Source organism: Lytechinus pictus, chromosome 11, assembly GCF_037042905.1.
Source record: "Lytechinus pictus isolate F3 Inbred chromosome 11, Lp3.0, whole genome shotgun sequence".
Classification (NCBI taxonomy): domain Eukaryota; kingdom Metazoa; phylum Echinodermata; class Echinoidea; order Temnopleuroida; family Toxopneustidae; genus Lytechinus; species Lytechinus pictus.
Genome location: NC_087255.1, coordinates 8,021,091 through 8,044,309, shown reverse-complemented (window position 1 = coordinate 8,044,309; position 23,219 = coordinate 8,021,091). Strand labels below are relative to the sequence as shown.

The 23,219-nt window shown below is 38.1% G+C and overlaps 2 protein-coding genes across 2 annotated transcripts in view; both read right to left on the bottom strand.

The window, feature by feature from the left end:
• Positions 1 to 2,768, bottom strand: part of LOC129270762 (uncharacterized) — a 28,571-nt gene extending 25,803 nt beyond the window's left edge. The window contains exon 1 of the mRNA XM_064106571.1: positions 2,662 to 2,768. Coding sequence (XP_063962641.1) covers positions 2,662 to 2,719 — 58 coding nt within the window. The 5' untranslated portion in view covers positions 2,720 to 2,768. The remainder of the gene's footprint in view (positions 1 to 2,661) is intronic.
• A 5,253-nt stretch (positions 2,769 to 8,021) lies between these two features.
• LOC135155957 (uncharacterized) overlaps positions 8,022 to 23,219 on the bottom strand; it is a 28,659-nt gene continuing 13,461 nt past the window's right edge. Inside the window, exons 20-28 of the mRNA XM_064106568.1 lie at positions 18,239 to 23,109; positions 14,952 to 17,876; positions 13,920 to 14,613; positions 13,259 to 13,683; positions 12,135 to 13,002; positions 10,977 to 11,720; positions 10,326 to 10,732; positions 9,786 to 10,050; positions 8,022 to 9,217 (exon numbers count right to left, since the gene is read on the bottom strand). Of these exons, the coding sequence (XP_063962638.1) occupies positions 9,024 to 9,217; positions 9,786 to 10,050; positions 10,326 to 10,732; positions 10,977 to 11,720; positions 12,135 to 13,002; positions 13,259 to 13,683; positions 13,920 to 14,613; positions 14,952 to 17,876; positions 18,239 to 23,109 (11,393 nt within the window). The 3' untranslated portion in view covers positions 8,022 to 9,023. The remainder of the gene's footprint in view (positions 9,218 to 9,785; positions 10,051 to 10,325; positions 10,733 to 10,976; positions 11,721 to 12,134; positions 13,003 to 13,258; positions 13,684 to 13,919; positions 14,614 to 14,951; positions 17,877 to 18,238; positions 23,110 to 23,219) is intronic.

Below are 23,219 nucleotides of genomic sequence, written 5' to 3'. Positions count from 1 at the left end.
TAACAATCAGTCAGCTGACTGTTCCCTCTTGAATGGGATTCCTCGATAACAAGGAAGAAATGTAGCCATAAAAAAAGGCGCGCTCCTGGGCGTAAGGACCGCCCCCACAAGGAATCTCATTTACATACAATGCACGCACTTATATCAGTGTTTGACCGCACGTTCCAGGGTTGTGGGGAGAGATGTGGGATGGATTAATTTGTGTATTTGGTTGAAAACAAAAGCGAAACGCTGTATATTTTGGAAGTGTCAATCTCCAGACCGAGTTCAAGTGCAGAGACTCAGTACTAACAGAGGCCACAAAGGTAGCGTATATAACGAACTATACATACTAGGGCAAGTAAGGGCGGAGTGGAAGACTCTCAAACTCTCTTAACACATTAAAACATGTTATTAACTGGACCATTAACTGTCAGTATACCTCCTGACTACTTCCATCCCTTCTATTTGGATCATCATATAGGCCTACCATTTAACTTTAAAAGCTATAATTATGTTCCTTCCTTGCGTGGATGCAATGTATTTTTAAAGCATATCTCAAAGGGAAGTACAAGTTTAAACAATCAAATCCCAGTACCTGGCCAGCCTCTAACAATTAAGCCTCAATCACCAAATTTTGTTTTAAAAAACATGCATAAAATGTAAATTTGCATGAGAACTTTATCTTCAGTCGTGTGAGAGTCATCCATAATGATATGTACGTGTCCACGGGTTTGTCACTGTTTATGGTTATAATTCTGAATTATTTTGAGCCATATCAAAGAAAACGTTTGAAGACCCACAATACAATGGGCATTGAGTACACTATACAGTGCGTATCAAAAAAAAGTTTACACTTAGAAAAAATCCTGTAATATTATACATTTGTAATATCTTGAAGATTTTCCACATTTTAACATAGGTAAAGATCCATTTAAGCAAAATGAAGATATAACTGTCCAAAAATATTTCCGCTTGAGTGAGCACCACTTACTTTTGAAAAGTTGTTGAAAAATGATTTGCGCAGAACTTTGAAATAGTTATGCGAATAAAAGTAGAACTTAATCATGAAGAACACGTGGAATTTAGCTAGTAAAATTATTTGAAGATATCTTTAACCTTTTTTAACTTGTTTCCTTGCCCAAAACACTTCAAAGAGTGCATTGTGCCCCACCACAGTCCCCCACACTTCGGGGCCATTGTGACGATATTTGCTCTACACTGAGCTGTGATTTACATGAAATGGCTTAGGCTTGATTTTCATTTTGTTAATCATTGTCAAGCTTGGAAAAAGTGTGGAGAAACAAGTATTAAATGAAAAATGAAATGTAAACCTACTTTAAATGATAAAGACTTAGTAAAAAAATGCTGGAGATGTCTGATATAATTTTTTGTTCAGATTCAGTTATGTCCTCAGATCCAGCTAGCACAAAAAGGGTAAAAGTTGTGCTTACTAAGTGTTGAAATTTAAATTTGGGCGGAAAAATTGTTACAAAATGTTTGAATGCATCCGTTTTATTTCAATTGACTAAAAGTGCAAGGGAAATGTATGAGAATGTTTCGCAGGGTAAGTTTGATTTCGCCCTTTCCCCTTGACACAGCGTGAAAACAAGCATTTCTGCGCAAACAGATTTCTGCGAGCTTTACAAAAATGGACAGTGCTCACTCAAGTGTAACATTCTGTCAAAACTTTTACTTTCATTAGATAGATGAGACCCAAACCGAAGATAATATGTGAAAAAATTACCTACATGTTGTATATTTTTTAATTCCCAGGGCTTTTTCAAAGTGTAAACTTTTTTTTGATACGCACTGTATACAGCGATTAAAATACTTCAGAAAACTTTACATACTACATGCTGTCATGATACAATTTGTAAAAGAAAATTTACACCTGTATTACTGTGTCGATATCGTGACATAAAACACAAACTGTACGTATTAATTGTTATTATTTCGTTCATGTAACGTTCTTCCAAAAGTTTAAATCAACAGAATGCCAGCAGCCAGAGAATTTTCATCAAGTGTGAAATACAATGCATCCAAATAAGAATTACAATACTATAACATTCAGATGTAGTAACGTTATACATTGACAAATAAAATATTACAACGTAACCGTAACTCTTTGCAAACACCAAACATATTCATACTATTCCAAAGTCTACTATCAAAATGCATATCATAACATGTGCACCGCGTGTATACAATCGTTACACATCAAAAATATAACAAAGATACTTCAGACTTAGTGAACATATATACATATGCAATATAATATATACATGTATATAAATCTTGTATGATCCCATGATCACTATTCACTAAAATATAATATAAAGAATATTATTAACTTGTCAGAAGTATATATATCATATGAGTCCAGGTATATAAGCGTCGATTCCATTCATTCAGAGGTGGTCTTGCACGATTTCCTAAGAACTTTTCTTTCCTATCTTTCCTTTACTTTTTTAACTTATATAGATTGAACAAAGAAATTATTCCTTTTGAAAAAAAAAAAGCAAATTAACAAGGCAACAATAGTCAAAACTGACTAGTTTGCCTAATTAAAATAACAACTACAACATTCTTATAATCGGCATCAGGTAAAATATTCCAAGCTCGCTAAGACAAATTTGGTAGATTGGTTGAAAACAAATATGACGAAAAAGTTTTTCTTACCTGCAACAACTGCTGAGGCCAGTATTAGGCCAACCAGTAAGAAAAAGACCGCCTTCATGATGGAGGTATTCCTGTGTTCTTCTGGTTCTAAAGATTGGTTTCAATTAACTGCTCGAGGAATCCCTCTTTATATACAATTTTGTTCTCTGGTTTTGCGATATCCATGTGATGGTAGTGCGCATGCTCATAGAGGACCAGCTGATTAGTATATCAAGGCTTCCCGATTCGCTGCGGTCAACGCACCTTGAATATGCAATGAGGCTCCCGTTCATTCAGCTCCTTCTAATTGGAGGTTTGATGCCGTTGTATGCAAATTAGACCGAACTTTTACACCAATAAGCGAGCTGTCGCTATCTGAGCGATTTGGCTGTGGTGTAGTCGTTGCTCGTTTTCTGACCGAAATAAACGTGTATGACCCATTTGTGCCATGGATTTGCGATCATATGTTCCCTTTATCATAGCTTTATCATAGAACAGGTCTGTTTAAAAAGGGGATCGAAAAGGGTGTTTTATAAAAGGAAGTTTGTAAGGTTACATATACCAAATACCAATTTCCTGTAAGATTACGCAATCTGGTAAGATTACAGGTGTTCTCGAGACTCTGCTGCAGGAACTTCTTTTATTTAACCAATATCGGTTTGATTCTGAACTGGTGTTGTTTCAACACCTCTCTGGTGTGGACCGATATATATACTAGGCTGGTGCTAAATTAACTCCGATGTTTACGTCTTTTCACTTTAAAAAAAGCAAAATGTTAATTTTAAGGACAAGAGAGAATAGTAAGAAGCAATTTTGAATATGTTCCATCAAAGCGTCTCAATGTATTTTCTTTGGAGAAACCTAAATAATAAATTCTGCTTGAAATGGTAGGTTTACTACACAAAAAAACCCGGCCTATCATGTTGACATTAAAAATGAGCTGCATATCTGCTCACCCATTTCCTTTACACACGATTCGCGGATTTTGACCAGAAGGGGTTGTAAAATAACAGTCCTGACATTATTATTTCACCATTTTGATTTTTGAATCGCGCAGATACGTGTATAGGCAGACGAGTGACACCATGTAGATTATAGGGCTCCGCCCCCTATACAAAATTCACATTTTATCCATTATTGCAAAAAAATGTTGGGTAATATACTTTCCACTGTGTTGGGTAATGTATGTTGGTAAAAAAATACATTTTGGGCAATTTTTATCCAATTGAGCAAATTTATTACCCAATTTGGTCAGATTTTACGATTGTATTAACTGTACCACTATGAAAATTACCATGGTAACAAGACTCCGTAGAAAATGAATATCAAGATGTCGTTGGTAGTTATATATAGGCCAAATGCAAAGCGATCATAATCGTATAGCTTTATGAAGGGTATCTCAGATTCTGTAGTTGGTAGTTTTTGCACAGCGACGTAAGGAGGATTCAAGGACAGAGAAAATATATTGCTAAATGCACATCATGACAAAGAACAACTAAGAAGTCTTTGTCGAAAATTGGTAAATCAAAACAGCATGAGTCCTTTACTCTGGACAATTATTTGCAATTTTTTGTCAGCTCCGAAACTCAGGATGAAACCGCTGTTTCGGTTCATCTCCTTTCGACAAAGCCCTCGCAGCTGTTCATTGTCATTTGACGGGCATTTTCAATAGATTTAGTGTGTTCTAGGATTCGCTCTGCGCCCCTTTGTGAAAACCCGCTATCTTTTCCCCTTCACATGAACATGTTCCTATATTTTATTTTTAAACAAAATTATTATTGAGACCCAATATTTATTTGTTGTAATTTTGTATTAATGTAACTAAGATAGGGGCTTGTCTCTTGTACAAGCTTTGCTTTTTTTTCGGCAAGTCCATCCGTTTTACTTTTAAATACAAATGTCATTTGAGATATCTTTATTTACTGAAATGTGTTCCTTAAATCTATGATTATGTTATATATCTTATATTTTGTCTTGTATAGTATTTTCGACCTTGTTATGTTATGTTTATCATATTATGTACAATTGTGAAACGGAAATAAATAAATCAAATCAAATAAATCAAATAAATCAAATATATATCTGGTACATGTCTTTGTAGTCTTAATTCCCCTTCATTTCTTCATGTTCTCCAGTTTTACTATGGCGTGATGATAATTTTACTGTCATTTTCAATATCTGCCCTCTTACACATTCAATTAATTTCCTACTTTCTGCCCTAATCCTATACATATTCTTGTTTGGGATGGTGTTTCAAGGTTTGCATGGTTGTACGAGCAATGGCGGAAGAGGTTTACGGTACACCATGTGTAAAGTCCTGGAGGGACTGAGATAATAAGAGGATATAATTGAAGGTGAATTGGAAAGGCGAGAAAGTGGATACCTTAAAGTAGAGTATTATTTTCAAAATGGGTGTAGTCCTTAAAAGAACTGTACACCAAAAGGAGTGGAAAGCTGAGTAGTAAACAGGCTTTGAGAAGGCTTGAGTATATAAGAGAGAGAAGGCTGGCTTGAGTCGGCGAATAGAGTATAGTAGCAGGTGCAGGAGAGACTCATATTCTTGTTTGTCTTCGATTCTATTTCTCTTTCATTTCTAATTACCTCACGACCTTTCGTAGGTCTACCCTATTCATGTACTTGTTCCTGCTACCATCCACCCATCCCTTGTCGTTTTCATATCTCATATTCATCTTTCCACCTTTCAGAAGTTCACTCCCTTTTTCTCTTCTCTCACATTTAATATCCTCTCCTCCCTTTCCTTCTGCCCATATACATTTATATGCATTCAGCTTATTTAAAGGTCAAGTCCACCCCAGAAAAATCTTGATTTGAATAAATAAATAAAAATCAAATTTGGCATAACGCTGAAAATTTCATCAAAATCAGATGTAAATTAAGAAAGTTATGTAATTTAAAGTTTCACTTATTTTTCACAAAATAGTGATATGCACAATTCAGTGACATGCAAATCATCCAGTGGATGATGTCCTTCACTCACTATTTCTTTGTTTTTTATTGTTTGAATTAAACAATATTTCATTTTTTACATATTGACAATAAGGACTGACTTGACTGAACCATTATAGTATTAAACAATGCTAATTTCACACGTTCAGTGAGGAGTTGTTCGTTGTTTCACATGACATTGAGGAGAAAATTAGAATATATCATATTTCATATAACAAAATACAAAAGAAATCATGAATGGATATCATCATCAGTCCCCTCATTTGCATACCGACCAGGATGTGTATATAACTGTTTTGTGAAAGTAAGCAAAACTTAAAAATGTCATAACTTTCTTATTTTACATCTGATTTTGATGAAATTTCCAATTTTTATTCTTGATGGATTTTTCTCTTTTTATTGAAACCAACTTTTTGGTCGGGGTGGACTTGTCCTTTAATTATTCAGGGGACCTTGTACAGATCATCCTCTTGTTAGCTTTCTCTCCCTCTTATTTCTTCTAATGCACATACAAACTCCAGGGCAATTCCATGACAAATATTATGTACGTCCGACCCCTATTTGTGGGACCCTCATGAAGTTTTCTGTCTTTGATTTCTTGTTCTTTCGACAGTCTGTAATGTTCTCAATGGACCCGCATGACTTGGTCAGTTTATGAAGAGAAGTAAGGCTTAAGAAAAATGGGGGTACAAAAGGTTGATCATTTCTTATGGAATTGCCCTCCAGTTTTTGTTTTCTGATGATTTTTTTATGAAATCGCAACTCCTAAATATAATTCCAGATCCGTCTTTGTTCCTCCTTCTTACTCTCACTTTTTATTCACGTCTCTCTTATCCTCACTACAGATCGATGCTTTTCTCTCTGTACTCTCATCTCATCCCCCATCCATCTCGTTTGCCTTTCCTATATTGTCTATGATCTTATATTTCACCTTTAAATTTCTTTTCATTCATTTTCCACTCACAGTTTCACAACTCACAGTTCCTTCACACTCCTTCTTCTCCTTCCCTCTATTTCCTAATATTTCCCCCCTCTAATTCGCCCAATGTACATTTTCGTTCTTTTTAGATGTACATATTCTATTTTCTCTTAGTAGTTTTATGTATTAAAAAAACGTTTCTTTACATACCCTCCTTTTCATTCGTCTCTATATACATTCTGTATGCAATCTATTCACAATTTGATAGATGCTTTTTTTCAAAGAGCACTTAGTAGAATCATGGAGGTATTGAATAGAGACCTCCATGGTAGAATATAAGATAATATATTCTTTTTAAAATAGATAGAATTTCTTCGTTTAGATGAAAATATACTCTTTTTATACAAGAAACATTTCATTTTAAAGATAAATTCTGTATCTCTCTAGTTAGGTATCTATCTGAATTTAAGTAGAGTGTCTTAAAAGTACTTTCACATTTCTTTTTGTTTCCAGTGCACACTATAAATTTCACGGATTTTGAATGAATCCAGATCGGATGAACTCTTGATTAGGATGAAATCTGTAAAGATTTGAATTTTGATTTTGATTGAAATCATTTGAGATTGGATTCAAACTAAATCCAAGCATTGACTGGTCAGTACTACCAGCCGATCTGGATTCGTTCTAAATCCATGTAATTTAGAGTGGGCTTGTTCTGTTGATCAATCTCACCAACTCTCCCTTTTATTGTGCTGAATAATCTTTCGAGTTTCTTTTCTCTCTCTCTCTTCTCTGCTATTCCTCCTTCAAAATGTATGACATTCCAGGTGGGTATTTTATAAGTTGTTCGTATAAAGTTACGAATGGCTTTTACGTACGTCTGGTTGACCCTTTCTTGTGCTAAATGATATATCATCACGTAGCTGACCTAGCCCCTAAAAACATCTTCTTGTCGTACGTAAATTCGTGCGTAACTTTACGATCAGCCTTAAGCTAGGGTTACACCGGAACAGAATCAACTGCGAATTCATCCGGATACACGTATTCGGGTGGTTTCGGGAGTAGGCTATTCTGTTCTCCCTCCGCGAATGCGAGAAAATTCGAGAACTTCGAATCCACCGAAACCATCCGAATCAGGCCGTATTCAGGCAGAATCGGTCCGAATTTATTCGGGAGGATTCGGTTCTGGTGTAACCCTAGCTTTACCTTATACCTGCTCTCCTTTCTATACTCGCGAATCCTAGAATATTTTCGGTATTATATTTTTTCGTTAATTATGATGCTTATAAAACCATTATTCCATACGATGTACTACCCTGTAGAATGCATTAAAAGTTTGTGATTAAACTAATAATGTATCCCATAATGTATGTATATATAGATATTTTCTAGTTGCAATTTATACAATAAATTTATTAAAACCATATCACTCACTCTCATTTTTGCACAAACATATTTCTGACATGATAAATGATACAGGTAAGAACACCATTAATTATTGCCAGAATCAATTATTTATATTTATAAGTCTCGATTTTGACTTACTTTCGGTTTTATATTTTGATGGGATCCCCACGACACACTTCTTGAGTTTGGGAGGTCAAAATGGAACTCATAACCCGGGTTCCTTAGCCTATATAAAATACAATATCTTTGGTGCCAGAGAGTTCACAATAAACACATCCTCGTGTGAAAACTGTTATGACAACTCTGCTTCACAACCAAAGAAATATACTACGATTCTTTAAAGAATTACTGGAGATATCGAATAAATGCAAAGGAAAATAAGTTTTCTTTGTTCGGTTTTTATTAAACCTCACTTCAAATACATAAATACACAGGTTATAACAAAAGGGAACATTTAAACACATTATTCGTCACATATCCCCATTTAGAAGGACCGAAAATTCACCGAGTATTTACGGCTTAGATTAGGCAAAATCTCAATTTGAATAACTTTAATAAAATCTGAATTCGAAAGTTGTATTCAAACTGAAAACATTCTTGTTTCGTGAATAAGGCTTGATTATTTGTAACACTTCTGCGAGTATTCAAATCATCATTGTCATGTTTCAGGAAGAGTTGTTCGGAGATCTGGATATTAATAAAATACATGCTGAAGAATACAAAGCAATTATTTTTTCCTAATTTCATTTTGAAATTCATTTCAAACTACTAGTTGTTAAACAAGTCGTCGTCAGGGAAAATGCATAGTCCAACAGGAGAAAATAGCTCGGATATTTTGAACGCCTCATCGTTAAGGACAATACACACATATATAAAATATGATTTGTTCAAAGAGATAAACATATAAGATTGGTCATTTACATCATATCGATGTCTTAGGCGAAGTTATCAAGCCTTGGCAACATCGCCTATTGCATTTAAAAACATTTCTGGCAAAAAGTTTGGAGTAAATATGCAGCCCTCATATTGTTGTAATGTCCATCCTATCCAAGACTATTAATTTAAAAAGTTTCGGGAGAGGTATGTTAGCTTAATACACGTCATCGACAAATCGGGTGATCTGGCATTCCTGTCGTGTCTCTCCATACCAGCCGGTCTGACAGCGGCAGAGGAAGTCAACCTGGCCGGTAGCCTGGGGTTGGATTTGTTTCCAGAGGAGTCTAGGTAGCATGGTGTTCAGGTCGCGATGTCCATCCTGGATCCATCGGAGACCAAGTACAGAACCTGGAGCGGAAATTTATATAGAAGTAGAAATGATTGTCATGTACGGTCTGACCGTCACCTTAACAGAAAGAAATCATTTATCTCTTTCTCTCAAGAAAGGGATCTATTTACGACAGTATATGCCTTGTTATGAATATAGATGGTGTGAAATGTCCATATGTAAGGTGCACAGCACACCCTCGCTTATTTCCCCCCATAGTTTAGTTTTGTTTTACTATGAAGAGATATTCTATGGTTCTAACGCCCATATAAAGAGCGCTCTTAATGATTTCAATATTTATTTTATCATTATTTCTCTAATATTGGGAATTGCTGAATGCCGACACTGTTGTATTACTTTACAATAGACATGTCTTCTGTGTTTAAGACTCATCGTAGTGATACACAGAAATAGTAAATAACAAAGACATTCTTAACTGGTACAGATTAGATGAATCTTTCTGCATACTATCGGAAAGTGGAACCAACATTTCAATTTAATGTTAATGTCAACAATGTGGTCCACCCATCCATCCTTTGATCATCGACTATTCACCAAACTGTATATCATCCATCAAATGATACTTACCGCGAGTGGCCTTTGCAAGTTTGGCATACTGTCCGGATGGGATGGCAAGACGACCTGTACCCTCTTCAGCACTGTTCTTCTTGTTGATGATCTGTGTGCCAAGGTAGTTGACACCCAAGATTGGAGAATCTGTACTCTTCTTGTTCAGGGTGGGGTAAGATGAGAAGACATTGAAGGTGATTCCTTGACGCTCCAGGCGCTTCTGAATAGCTGTTCTGCTGTTGTTGATGTTAAAGAGGTAGTCAACATAGTTGGTACTCTCCTCCTGTTAAAAAATAATCAAAATCAGACATTACCCAACCATGAAGAGGACAATGATATAACTTATGTCAAAATGTATACATACTTAATTTATATTTTAATGAATGAATTCTTTTCATTTAATCTCGTCAAGTTGTTTTCATCTTTCAATTCTAATGGGATAATACACAAATTATTCTGCAATTTAGGGTATCTCTGCATTGTGGTAAAATGTGAAACATACTGATCCGTCTCTGATTAGAAAATTGACCATCTATTCTACATCAAAATCTTACATACCATAATATCTTCATCAGCAATCAAGATGATGATCTTGGCAGCCTCCTTGCGGAATGGATAGCTGGCAGCAAGCTGGATAGCACCCATAGCATCACCAGGCATTGCTCCTTCAAAGACTAAACTGTCAACACCACTGGAAGCACAGTCAGGGCTGCTGTCCATCAAATGACCACAGAGTGTATGGACATGTGGACGTCCATGGATGTCAGCTCCACCATATGCGGAAATTCCGTACTTTATGTCATCCACGTTCAGCTTCCTGCTCAATCTGCTAATGATGGTCTTCATACTGGACTTGATCACATTGCCTTCCTCCATTGCAGCAGTTTCAGAAACCACAAAGATAATGTCTGCAGTGCTTGTAGATCGTCCGTTCTCTTGGCTGATTTCCCCTGGGGTGCAGTCCACTATACATAATATATTAAGAAGAAATAATAACATTTAGAAAAAAGGGTTTTCTTCTACAGTTTCTGCTCGTCTATACGTAAATAATGTAATACAATTCATTACTAATTCATCTTAGATAGAATGATCTGTTGCATCCCATGCATGACAATGGATATATTATGAAGAATTGTATATTTCGTAATGTTAATGCTTTACAAATCTACTGGATATATCAAATTATCTTCCAAAATATCAAAAACTTACAGCAGTTCTGTTCATAGGTGACATCGCGAAGCAGGTGCATTCCCAAGGTGGCAACAGGATTGCTGGCTTCACATACGGTATGGCACTTCGATGTCTCTTCAACACAGAAATTGTAGAACTCAACTTGGTTGATGTCCCTGAAGGTAGCATTTAATGGTGATTCTTCAGCAAGGAACCTGTTGCGGCACTCATCGGCATTTGATCGGCAAGCTCCGAATCGAGATGGAACAACATTTCGTGATGTATATGGTGAGACATCATAAGCTGAAATGAACTCTGCCACATCGGTTGTTATACCACCTTCTGGCAGGATGAAGTCGTTGTGGTGCTCTGTATCAAGGTTGCCAAATAGTCCTCGAGATTTACCATGGTACCAACCACTCAAATGGAAGATACATAAGAAGTGATCAACGTGGCAGGAGAGAGCGATTCCCTTGGTTGATGTGACATTTACCCATGGACCCTTTGCCATTATGGTCACCTCCTTGCTGATTGGTGTCTGGTAGGGCAGTTCTTGTAGGTTTGGTAATCCATTGACATGGACAACATTCTCATCATCAATTGCGACACTTGTGTTGCGGATAACGAGGGTGACACGCTTCTTCTGTACCAAAAGAGTGAAGTTTCGGTCTACGTAGTCATGAGCAAGTACGTATGTTTGTACCTCATCAGCATATGCAGGCACGCTGTATACTTTGCCATCAAATGTCATGACATGGTTCTCTCCAAAGATCATAGCAGTGTCTAAAACATGAAAAGAAAAAAAAATCAATTGTGAGCTATCAAGTTTTCATACGAAGAGATTGTTTTCTCACCATTCAAAATACGACTTCGTCATATACCGTTTTAATTTCTTGTTTTCTTAAAACTGATTTTACAAGTTTTCTTCAAATTTTACGGTCCTTGGAATTATCTAAAATTAATTTTTGAATATCTAATTTATTCCTGGGATCATTTCAGAAAGAAATTTGTCATTATTTTCACCGACAGATGCTATAAACTACTGCAAATCATTGTATGTGATTGGATCATAGCAAATTGATTGGTGCAATCTCCAAAAAAAAAATCTTGATGAAGTACCCTATTCGAAATTCAATATATTATGTTTTTGCATACACTTTATAGTACTAGAGCCTTCCCTTATAAGTGAATACTTACATTTCCAGGGGCTGTAGATCTTAATGTGTTCAAGAGGAAGAAGCTCAACAGGGATGCGGAGATCTTGGAGAAGCGTAAGGATCTTGTTGATGTATCCAGACAGTTTGGTTTGGAGATCAACCCTGATAGCCTCAATATCAGCCTTGATCTTTTTGTAGGTCTCTGGCCAGTCTTGTTTGATGTCCTCGATCTTCTGAAGCAGTTCATTCCACTTCTCCAGAGCTTTTGTCTTCAGAGACTCCACCTTGGTCATTGCCTTCTGTCGGAAGATAGAAGCATTGTTCTTGAGCTCCTCAAAGATTTCCTTTGCAATCTCATACTGAGCGATAACTTCCATTTTGATTTCAGGATACTTCTCCTCCACGATTATCCTCTTGAGCTCGGGGTATTTCTCTTCAAGGATCACTCTCTTCCATTCAGGTAGAGTCTCCGTCTTGAACTGGAGGGCCATTTGTTTCAGATTGGTCAGCAACTCGGGGTCCTTGATGAAATTGGTCAAATTGGTGATCATCTCGTTGATTTTAGGCTTGATCTCCTCCCTCCAACTGGTCAAGATTTGGTCTTTCTTTTCCATTAGGCGAGGCTTCCATTCGGTTTCCCACTTTTGCTGGTAAATGTCTTTCTGCTCATTGAATTTTTGCTTGTATTCATTGTAGATTTCATCAAAGATGACCTGGTACTCATCGATCTTCTCCTGGATAATGGCTCTGTATTGTTGGAGTTTGGTACGGAAAAGCTCAATCTTCTCATCAATCATTGGCTTCTGAAGCTGATAGTAATCGTTCACCATCCTTGAGTAATTGTAATACCGCTCTGTCATGTTCACACGAATCTCTTGTAGAGTGACGTTGAGCTGTGCCATCTTATCCTGAATTGGAAGATTTGCAAAAGAACAAAAATCTGAAGTTCAAAGGTACAATTTTTTCACCATATGGATATGTTTATTCAGGGCAGATGAAAAAAATTGATTAGATTCAGTTTCAGGTATTATTTAGATAATGTGTTTAATGTCCTACACAGCATGCTTTTTGCTATTCTCATAAATTTCATGAATTATTCCCATCGTAGTAATTTTATGATTCTTTCTATTGACAGGAGAATGAAGTTTAGAAGTGACAACATACCTTGATGTACTGGATCTGGTTGTTGCTGAGTCTTGGTAAACTCCGGAAGCTTGTCCAGTTGAAGGGATGAGAGATGTTCATGGCAAAGCTGTGGTCATCAAGACGACCAATGGAGTTGAGAGTATCCCTGATGAGAGTGCGGGTACGGTTGATTGCCTGCCTGGTAAGAATACTAGCATTCCTAATTGCCTGGCCAGTAATGATGCGAGTCTGGTTGAGCGCATACTGAGTCATGACGATGGTCTCGTTAAGAGCATAGCGGGTCATATCTTTACTTCGGTTGAAGGCCAATTCAGTCAGGAGACGGGTCTGGTTGAAGGCAATCATGGTCAGATTGATTGTCCTCTCAACAGGCTTGATGGCAGCAATGTAAGCACTGGCCTTTGATGGGAATTGATCCACTTCATAGTAGCGAATGGCCCATCCTGTAAAAAAAAGATAAAGTTAACGAATATTTTAACGAAATTCTAGAAATAAAAACGGTTCAGATACATCTGTAAACATAATACAATTATTTTTAAACAAATGAATGGATTGGATTTACATAAGGGGAACCTGTATAGGAAAACTGTCAAATTAAAAGTGGTGAAAAATATTATATTGCTTGCAAATATGTTAGAATACTTGAGATCCTTGTAAACAAGTAATTTAGATTTCTAACCTGCCATTGTGTTGTTCACATATGTCACATATTCCATGGTGAAATCCTTGGCAGGACCCTGGATATAAGTCACGATGGTGTTGGTCATGTTACGGGCATAGTTGATTGTCTGTACTGTCATGTTCCTGGCTTGGTAGATGGAATTCTTGGTCAGATCCTTGGCAAGAAGTGCATATTCTTTGGAGAGATTGAGGAGACGGGTCTCATCCCTGACATAGATGACTAGATTGATGCTCTTGTTGCGGATCATGTAGATGGTTTCATTGGCAACTTTCAGACTCCTGATGATCTGATCTTTGGTGTTGTTTAGGTACATCTTCATTTTGGCAATGCTCTCTTCTGATGTAAGATTCTGCCATGCTTCGATGGCTTTAGCTTGGAAAATGATGAAGGTCTCATTGGCCTTGTTCCTTAGGATGACAGATGTCCTGTTGAGGAAGCACATTGTCTCATTGATGGTAACCCTCCATGGCTGAGAACGGGTGCGGTTGATGAAGATCATGATGTCCCTGGCAGTTTGGTTCAGGATGGGAAGAACAACCTCTCTTAGTTTGGTGTTGGATACATTCAAGACATCATAGAAGGTCTTGTTTACCATCACCAAAGAAGAATTGATCCTTGTCAGTGTCATGTTTGCATAGAATCTGGTCAGATTTGAAGCTACAAGGATCTTTCCGTATGAAAAGTTTCCAGCCTAGTTGAGAAATCGGATGAAAAAAATAAAAAGAGATATATAGTTAACCGGAAAAGAATAATATCAAAGGGACACAAATTGTATCTCATATTAAAAGATTAGATCGTCTTAGTATGATGAATGTAAAGGTAACTTTATATATCTATGCAACATTTAATGTTTTTTAGAAATGAAGAGGATTGCAAGATAGCCACAAATATTTCTCACAAGGATTATTTTTATTATTGAATATATATACAAATTCGATTGTCATTTCAGCATTTACTTGATTTTCTGTTTTTACGACTTGCTTTGAGGAAATATATTTTCTTTTTTATTATGTTCACATGATAACTCACCTCAAAGATGGTCATATCGAGATACTTCACAGGGTACTTGTTGAGCAGACTTGTTCGGTCCTTGATGCTCATCTTGGCCGTTTCCACCAGATCTTCTGTAAGTTGTTGAATGTATGCTTTCAGGTCTTGACTGAGTTCAAAGATGGTCTTTTCCATCGATCTCATTGGTAGCTCGTTGATCAGTGAGTATTCATCTTTTGTTGCAGAAATTATGGCTTCCACTGTCCTGTTGATACCCATCTTGGTAGCTTTGAGGTACTTTCCAGACTTCCTCAAGACGATTGGTCTCCATGTTTCCCATTTATCCTGAGCCTGCATTTTGAGTGCGTTAAATTGGTCTTTTCGTATATTGTACATTTCATGAGCTTTCTGCTTGTAGGTTGCGTACAACTCTTTGGTTTTGTTGTACAACTCTCTAGTATTTTCCTTCAATTCTGCAGCCATTCTTGTCATGTTGGCTTTCAATTCTTGGTAGAACCTTGTGAGGTTGACCTTTAATTCCTCAAGCTTTATCCTCATTTCAGCAATGTTTTGGATGGTTTTCTGCTTATATTCTGGATATCTTTCGATGTGGTATTCAGCTGCCTCCATCAAGTAAGCCTCAGTCTGGGCAGGAAGTTGACGAACTCGTTCCTTCAAATTGGCAGCACGGAGCCTCATCATTTCAACTTTCTGCATTATTCTCTCACGATAAGGTTGCACGTGAGGTTCAAGGAGCTCAATGGACATGTTGATAAAGTGGTCAGTCTTAGAGCGAATCTGCAGGGTAAAGTTGAAGAGACGTTGCTTGGCATCACAAATGAAGGTACGAATGGTCTCATTGACGATTGGAGCGTACTTCTCATAGAACAGGGTTGCATTTCCCTTAGCCATGTTGAAATACATGATTGATGTATCCTTTACGATCTTGCCCTTCTCAAGTGCTTTCACTTTGTATTTCTGCATTTCTGTCATCACAATAGGAGTATATTTCTTTCTTAGAGCCTTCATTTTGTCCAGAGCGATACGAGAATACACTTTGGTTTGGTTGACTGCCATCTTGCTGTAGACCTCAATGTTGTCGGCTACTTTCTTGTTATAAACCTTAGTGAGGTTTGCTGCCATCTTGCTGTAGAGGACTGTTAGGTTCCGTGTTATATCGACAGGAGGTTGAACGATCTGATAGATGGTTCTGTTGAAGTAGCAGAGAGGAAGCATGTTCACTGGATGGGTTTCATTCTTGGAGATAGCGATGATCTTGGTAACGACCTCATCAATCTGCTCTTTCCTCTTCATGTATTCGTTGCCCATACGGACAATGATTTCATCTACCTGTTGTTTCCTGTTCCTGTATTCATCAATGACCCTTTCAATTATTTGATCAACGTCAATGTTGTACCTTTCTCTGATGTAATCAGCTGCAATGGTTTTTATTTCCATCAGACGTTCTTTGAGCTCCTCAAGAGATCTTGGGCGTGCCTCCCACTGTTCCTTAAGGAATGCTTTGATAAGGTCAGCCTTTGCCTTGACAAAGAGAGTTGCTGCTCTGGTCATGTTAACTACCTTTTCCTTTGTGATATTGAAAACGAGCTTCATGTCTTCCTTGATGACATCAACGTAGACGTACTCATTGAGGATGGAATTCCATTCTTTCAGCATTTCAATAGCCTGTTTGATGGTTTCGTTCAGGTAGGTCTTATTGACATAGCGGAAAGTAGTTTGATTCAGCAGTTCAAGTTGGGTGATCATATTTTCTTTCGCTTCCATGGCCAGGTCCTTTGTTTCCATTACACTTGTCTGGTTGATGATATCAATGACATTGCGTGGTCTGATGCGGATAACCTTGCGCATTAGTTCCTGGACTTGGGCATCATCTTTGTAATTAATGAAGATAGAGCTTGAAATGGAATCAATGGTGGTGCTGTTAAGGTAGAAGGCGATGAATTTCTTGGCCTTCATCAGTTGTGCCTTGATTTCTGCCTTGACCATTTCCTTGTCGAGGGAGGCAATGCTCATCTTCATCTCACTGAGCCTTTCTCCGATCCTCATTTTGAGTTCAGCCATTTTTTCCTTGATCTCGCCCAACTTTACCTTCAATTCCATAATTTTCTCTTGGAATTTGGGAACATTGAATCTGGTTTGGATGTAGTTGTTAAGCTTCTCCATTCTTGTTTCATACTGGATAAGCTCCTTGAAGTCATCAATAGCAGCTTTAGCCTTCTTGGTAATGTTAGCTCTCATTTCAATCAAGTAATTCTTAGCCCGGGTCTTGATGATTTCTCGATTCTCCAACACCCACGTTATTTGTTCACGGCGCTCTTCATACTTGATGAGTATCTTGATGTTCTCAATGGTTTCTCTAGGATGAGTAATGTTGTATCGGAGCTTGGCATATAGCTCCCGAATGGTAGCGTTGATCCTTGTTACAGTTTCATTCAACTTTGTTAGGTTGACATACTGGCTGATAAATTCCCTGGGATTGCTACGGGCGTAGGTGATGGTCTCTTTGAGCTTCTGCATCTGGGTGCAGAATGTCTGGTTCAGAGCCCTGAGCTGGGTGTAGAAGGTCTCGTTCATTTTCTTCAATTGGATGAAGAGAGTTTCATTCAGTTTGAGAGCTTGGGTGAAGGCAGTTTGGTTGAGCTGTGAAAATGTGGAAGTGAGAGTCTCATTAGCCAACATCATGGTATAGCGCATGAAACACTTGGTGCAGTTGGTCATCCTTCTGGTGTGTGTGAGGGTGCGATTAGCAACTTCCATGACCCTGTTGATGGTGCTCTTGGCAATGGTGATGGTACGATTGTAGTGGCTGTTGATTGCTCCTACAGTGATGTCCACAATCTCTGCAACTGTCTCTGGGTTCCAGCTGAAGTTGCTGTAGATCACATTACTCTCATTTAATCTCAATAGCCATGTGATATCATTGACTGTCTTGAAATTGTCCTTCTGTAAAGACAAAAATGGAATCGGATTGTAAGTATGTGGGTAGTGTATATGTACATCAATTCATTCTTAATGTACCCAATAATGTTGAATCACAATAAATCTATCATTAATAGTGATTTGCAAAGGAGACTGACGACAACGCGTCTTTGCACCTAGAATTAGTGTTAATTGATCTTCGTAATTAATTCTTTGCATTGATTAAGAAAATCACGAAATCTCAAGTGTCTTCTTTGAATATAAATAAGAAAATCAAATCAATAAAATCTTAGATATAATCTTTTCCGCCCTCCTTCATATTGTGATATTGAGCATGGTGTTTCGTAAACCCTAAAATTATGAAATATAAAATAAGTAAAACTCACCAATAATTCATGGTCAATGTAGAAAGTCATACTGTCTCCAAACGTGTTGAGATTTGCTCCAGCAGAAATCAGACCGATGGATGGAAGCTTGATGGTAGCCACAAGATTCTCATAATTGAGGCGCTGATTGAAGACGACTGTTCCCTTAGGGTTAGCCCAGGTAATATTGAAGAGCTGAGACATGTCTTTCAATGTTGTCAGATCTAGACCATTTTTGACAGTGACATCATTAATAGGATCAACCCAAAGGAATACAAGGCGATGGCCAATGTAAGAATATGTGATTCCCTTGAAACCTTTGAATACAACCGAGTTTTGGAGTGTGGTGTTGATAAATCGTGATTCAACATTTGCATATGAATCTATAACAGCCTTTTCAAAAGACATAATTCCAGCCATGTTTGTAACATTGAACTTGGTAATTCCTGCAGCTCTGATAAATGGACTTGTAATATTTCCAACAGCCATAGCAGATACTTCTCCATAGTGCGTGATGTTAGCAAAGTTGATGAAATTTAGCTGACCACTGAAGTGGGCATCATTTACCGGAGTAAGAAGTGTGAACATCACTTTAGATTTGGCAGCATCAAAGTTGAGGATGTTGCGAGAATTATTCATCTGATATTCAAACACTGCATTGCTCTCTATCCATCTGCTGAAGATATTGTTGTACAATCGGCTTGTTGCACTATCAAAAACGAGGAGTGACTGAGAGTTGTTCATCTGAGACTCAAACAGAGTGCTGCTGTTTACCCACTTGCTCTGAATATTGCCGTAAATACGGCTTCGCACTTGGTCGAAGTTGAAAAGGCTGCGATGATTCTTTATCGTGTAAATGGTCTCTGTCATAGCAGTCATTGGTCTGCTAATGAAGCGGGCTTCTGATGTTACATTGATGAGATCGAAGCTGGTAAGGTTACGTACATTCTTTACTTCAACGATGCCAAGAGCACGTCCTGTTGCAAATCTAGAAGTCAATGATCCAGTAGATTGAGCAACAAGTCTCTCAAACTTGCAGAAGCATGTAGAGTCACTTACTGAGAAGTCTGCCACTACAGATGAGTTAAAGAGCTTGTTGTTCACAACAGATTCAGCTGAAGCTGCAACACGGGTAAAAGTGAAGAGTGATTCAAATCCCTCTAGAGCGAAGTCAGCAAGTGTAGAGGAATTGACTAGCTTGCTATTGAAATCGGTGATAAGGCTACCGTTAACACGATCAAAGGCCATTACTCCCCTGAAGTTGTTCATCTCCATGCCAGTTTTGCTTTCGATGGTTGCTAGTCTAGATTTTAAGGAAACAAGAGCTGAACTGTTGACACGTTCAAAAGTAAAGATGCTCTGGAAGTTGCTGAAGTCGATTCCTGATTCTGTTGTTAGATTTGCCAAGATAGACTTGATTTCAGTGGATCCACCGATTTTGACATCAGAAAATCTGAATAACCTCTCGAAACCATGCATCTGCATGACGCCTCTTGAGGAAGAGTTCAGGAATCTACTTGCTACATCAAATACAGCAGTTGATTCTACTGATTCAAAGGTCGTGATGTTCTCAAAGTTGGTAAGGGTTGAGTCAGCATTGCCAGTCACGTTGATCTTTGATGTCAAGAAAGAAAACTCGCCCTTGATAGCTGCATTTCCAAACTTGAACAGGTTTCTTGAATCAGTAACCTGGACGGAGCTGGAGGCTTTGATTTCCCGTGTGAATGGTGTGTTCACAGTTAGAGCTGACGAAACATTAGCAAGTTGCACCTTGAAGAGTCCAGTCCCAATATTTGCAGTCAGACTAGTTTGGGCTGTAGTGTTCAAGAACCTGCTTGTAATGTCTCCTGATGCAGAACCAGTAATGCTGTCATATGTCATGAAGCCGTCCATGTTCTGGACATTGAACTGGGTACCACCTTGCATCTTAATAGGCCAAGAACTAAAGTTTCCTTGAGTAACAATGACCATTTCCTCGTAGTTCAGAGGCCCAGCTTGATTGTTGATGTTGCCATTTACGCTTGTATACAAAGATGAGATGATGCTAGAGAAGTTGGATGATGCACATCCTTCCATTCGAGAGTAGGTAAGGATACCAGCCATGTTGTTCAGTCTGAAATGTGAAAGAACATTCCATGTTGCAATTCTGGAATGGATGTCATTAACAGCAGAAACTTCATACTTTCCGAAAGTAGTGATATTCTTCCAGTTTTCCATTTCGACATCGAATTTAGAGCCGGTCTTCATGATAGGTGTGCTGATGTTCACATTTGTAGAAAAGACATTGGCTGCAAATGTTAATGGACCTGCAATATCTCTAACAGACCAAGCTGCGCCAGAGTCAATCTTTCCAATGCGAGATATAAGGCCAAACATGCTCTTGGTTGTTGCATTTGATGCCTTGAAGAAACCATTTGAACCAGTGACGAAGTTGGTAGTGTTAGAAGTGATAACTAAGAAGGGACTTGTGAATTCATTTTGTCCAGAAATTTCCAATCGGTCGAAGTTCAAGAATGAACGGACACCAGCAAAGGTGGAATCCACATGCATGGTCCAGTTGGTCCACTTTGTAAGAACAGCACCCTTTGACTTTCCAGTGATGGATTCAAATTTGTTAAACTTTTCAAAGCCCTGCAGAGCCAACCCTCCATTGTAGGCAGCAAATGATGTTCTTAGCGGTGTAATAATGAATATGTTGGAGGTTGTGACGTTCATAAGATCAAAAGTAAAGAGCCTCTGGAAGTTGTTCATTTCAAGGAGTCCACCAACGCTCATGCGGGTAACAGGAGTAGTTACTGCATGGGAAATTGTGCCATTGATTCTTGTAAAGTCAAAGATACCTCTCATGCTGTCCACTTCAACTCCATGGAAACCTTCAATATTCAGGAACCTATTATTTACTCCATATTCGACCTTGGCAATGCTGCTGGCATATTGGAATGGTGCAGTCATATCAACAATTCTACCTTCATATAATCCTGATACATTAAGTTTTGACGTAGTAAGGTTTCCAATAATGACAGTCTCTGCAAGAGGATATTGGAACCAGCCTGCCATGTCTTGAACCTTGTGAATTTGATGGTAGGATGTGTTGAGGAGGATTGTGTTGAAGGAAGCAATAACCTCTGCGGATGCCAAGTCAAATTGGTTGAATTTCCTGAAGTTTTCTAGAGAGATGACCTCAGTCAGACTAGATTCAAAATAGGGGCTCTTTGCGACCATGCCGAAATTATGAGCGATAGAGTCAAAGTTGACAAATGATCGCACTCCATTAAAGCTTACTTCATTTTGCATTGATGTAGAAACGCTGAAGACCTTGGAGGTATAGTTCATCCTTGATGAAATTGAATCAAAGTTAAGAAGAGACCTGTGATTGGTGATGTCCATACCTCCAATCAGTGATGAATTCATCAGACGACTGGTGAAAGTGGATGACGAGTCAACTGCCACTTTAGATACCTGAGTAAACGAGCGCACATTTTGCACAAGCAGTGTGGTGTTGGTGTTTCCCCTAGCCAGGCAAAGTTCAACATTTCCAGATACATGTCCAGCAATTTCCTCAAAGTATGAGGCATTCTGGAAATCTGTTAGGGCAATATGGTTGTCCATAGTAGCATTCAGAAGAGCTGTCTTTACAAACCAGATCTGCTTTCCTATAATACTATCGAAGTTAAAAAGGCGACGGAAACCATTCATCAATAGGGTATTATTTGCCGTAACATTCAGAAGGCGAGAAGACAGAATGTAATTGGATGAACCATCAAGAGTTGTGAAAGATACATCAGAATTCTCAAGATTTATCTGGGTCTGGTAAGTGCTGTTGACAAATCTGCTGGTAATATTATTGCTAAGATGAGTTGCAAACTGGCCAAAGACAAGAGGACCATTCATATCCCGAAGAATCATACCAGAGCTGTGGCTTCCATTGACAAATTTGTTGAGGAGATTTGCTTCAAAGTTGCTACTGACCTCATCAAACTGAGAAATACTACTGAAGCCTTTCAGTTGAGATTTACCATGAGCATTCCAACTGATCAATTTGCTGCTGATATCATGGGAAGCCTTGACAAGGACCTTGTTGAATTTGAAGAGCTTTCGGAAGGTTTGGAAGCTTACTGAGCTGTTAAATGAAGACTTGATCATACGAGACTGAAGGTTGTATGTCAAAATTCCTGTCATCTCGTTGAAATATATTGGTGAAGACATATCATTTATGTTGAAGTTACCAATCGCATCAAAAGATCCCAACCTTGATGTCATGGATGTGTTGTGATTTGCCACCATATTCAAAACACCATGAAAGTCACCATTGGATGAAGAGCGGGTTGAGAATTTGATGAGAGGAGAGTCAACCTCAGTGTGGTGCAAAGCTGCCAAATCAAAGGGTGTATCTTCTTTCAAGATGGTAACATTGACTGATGTTAGGGTGTTCATACGTAATGCCGTCCTTACTGTTAGACCTCCCTCGGTCTTCAGTGTAACCTCACGATCCTCAATGAGCAGAGAGTGATTGAGACCAGCTGAAATGTTTAATCGCTTCTGTTCAGCTGCAAATGTCAGCTGCTGATCAAAGAGACTTTGGCTCAAAAAGATGTAATGCGACGCTGACATATTAGCAAAGATTGGACTAGAAATATTGGCACTTTGACGTAAAGTGAGGGATGATGAAGTAACATTAAAGATGAACTTGTTTAGAATCAGATCCTTTACACTTTGGAAGTCCTTGTTGAAGGTCTTATTAAGGATATCTCGCACAACCATCGGTACAACACGTGGCCTCATTTCGGTGATTGGACCCTCAATAACCAAACTGTTTGAAACGTTGGTGGATAGAAGTTGGTGGAGGTAGGACCAGTACATTGAAACAGCAGAAGGTCTTACAGAAAGGTTACCTGGAGAAAAAGAACAAAAGATATAGAACATATAATTTATAATTTTGATACATTGTTTCAGAGCTTAATTCTTAATGTTTGTTCACATTTTATTTGTAGTTAGTATTTAT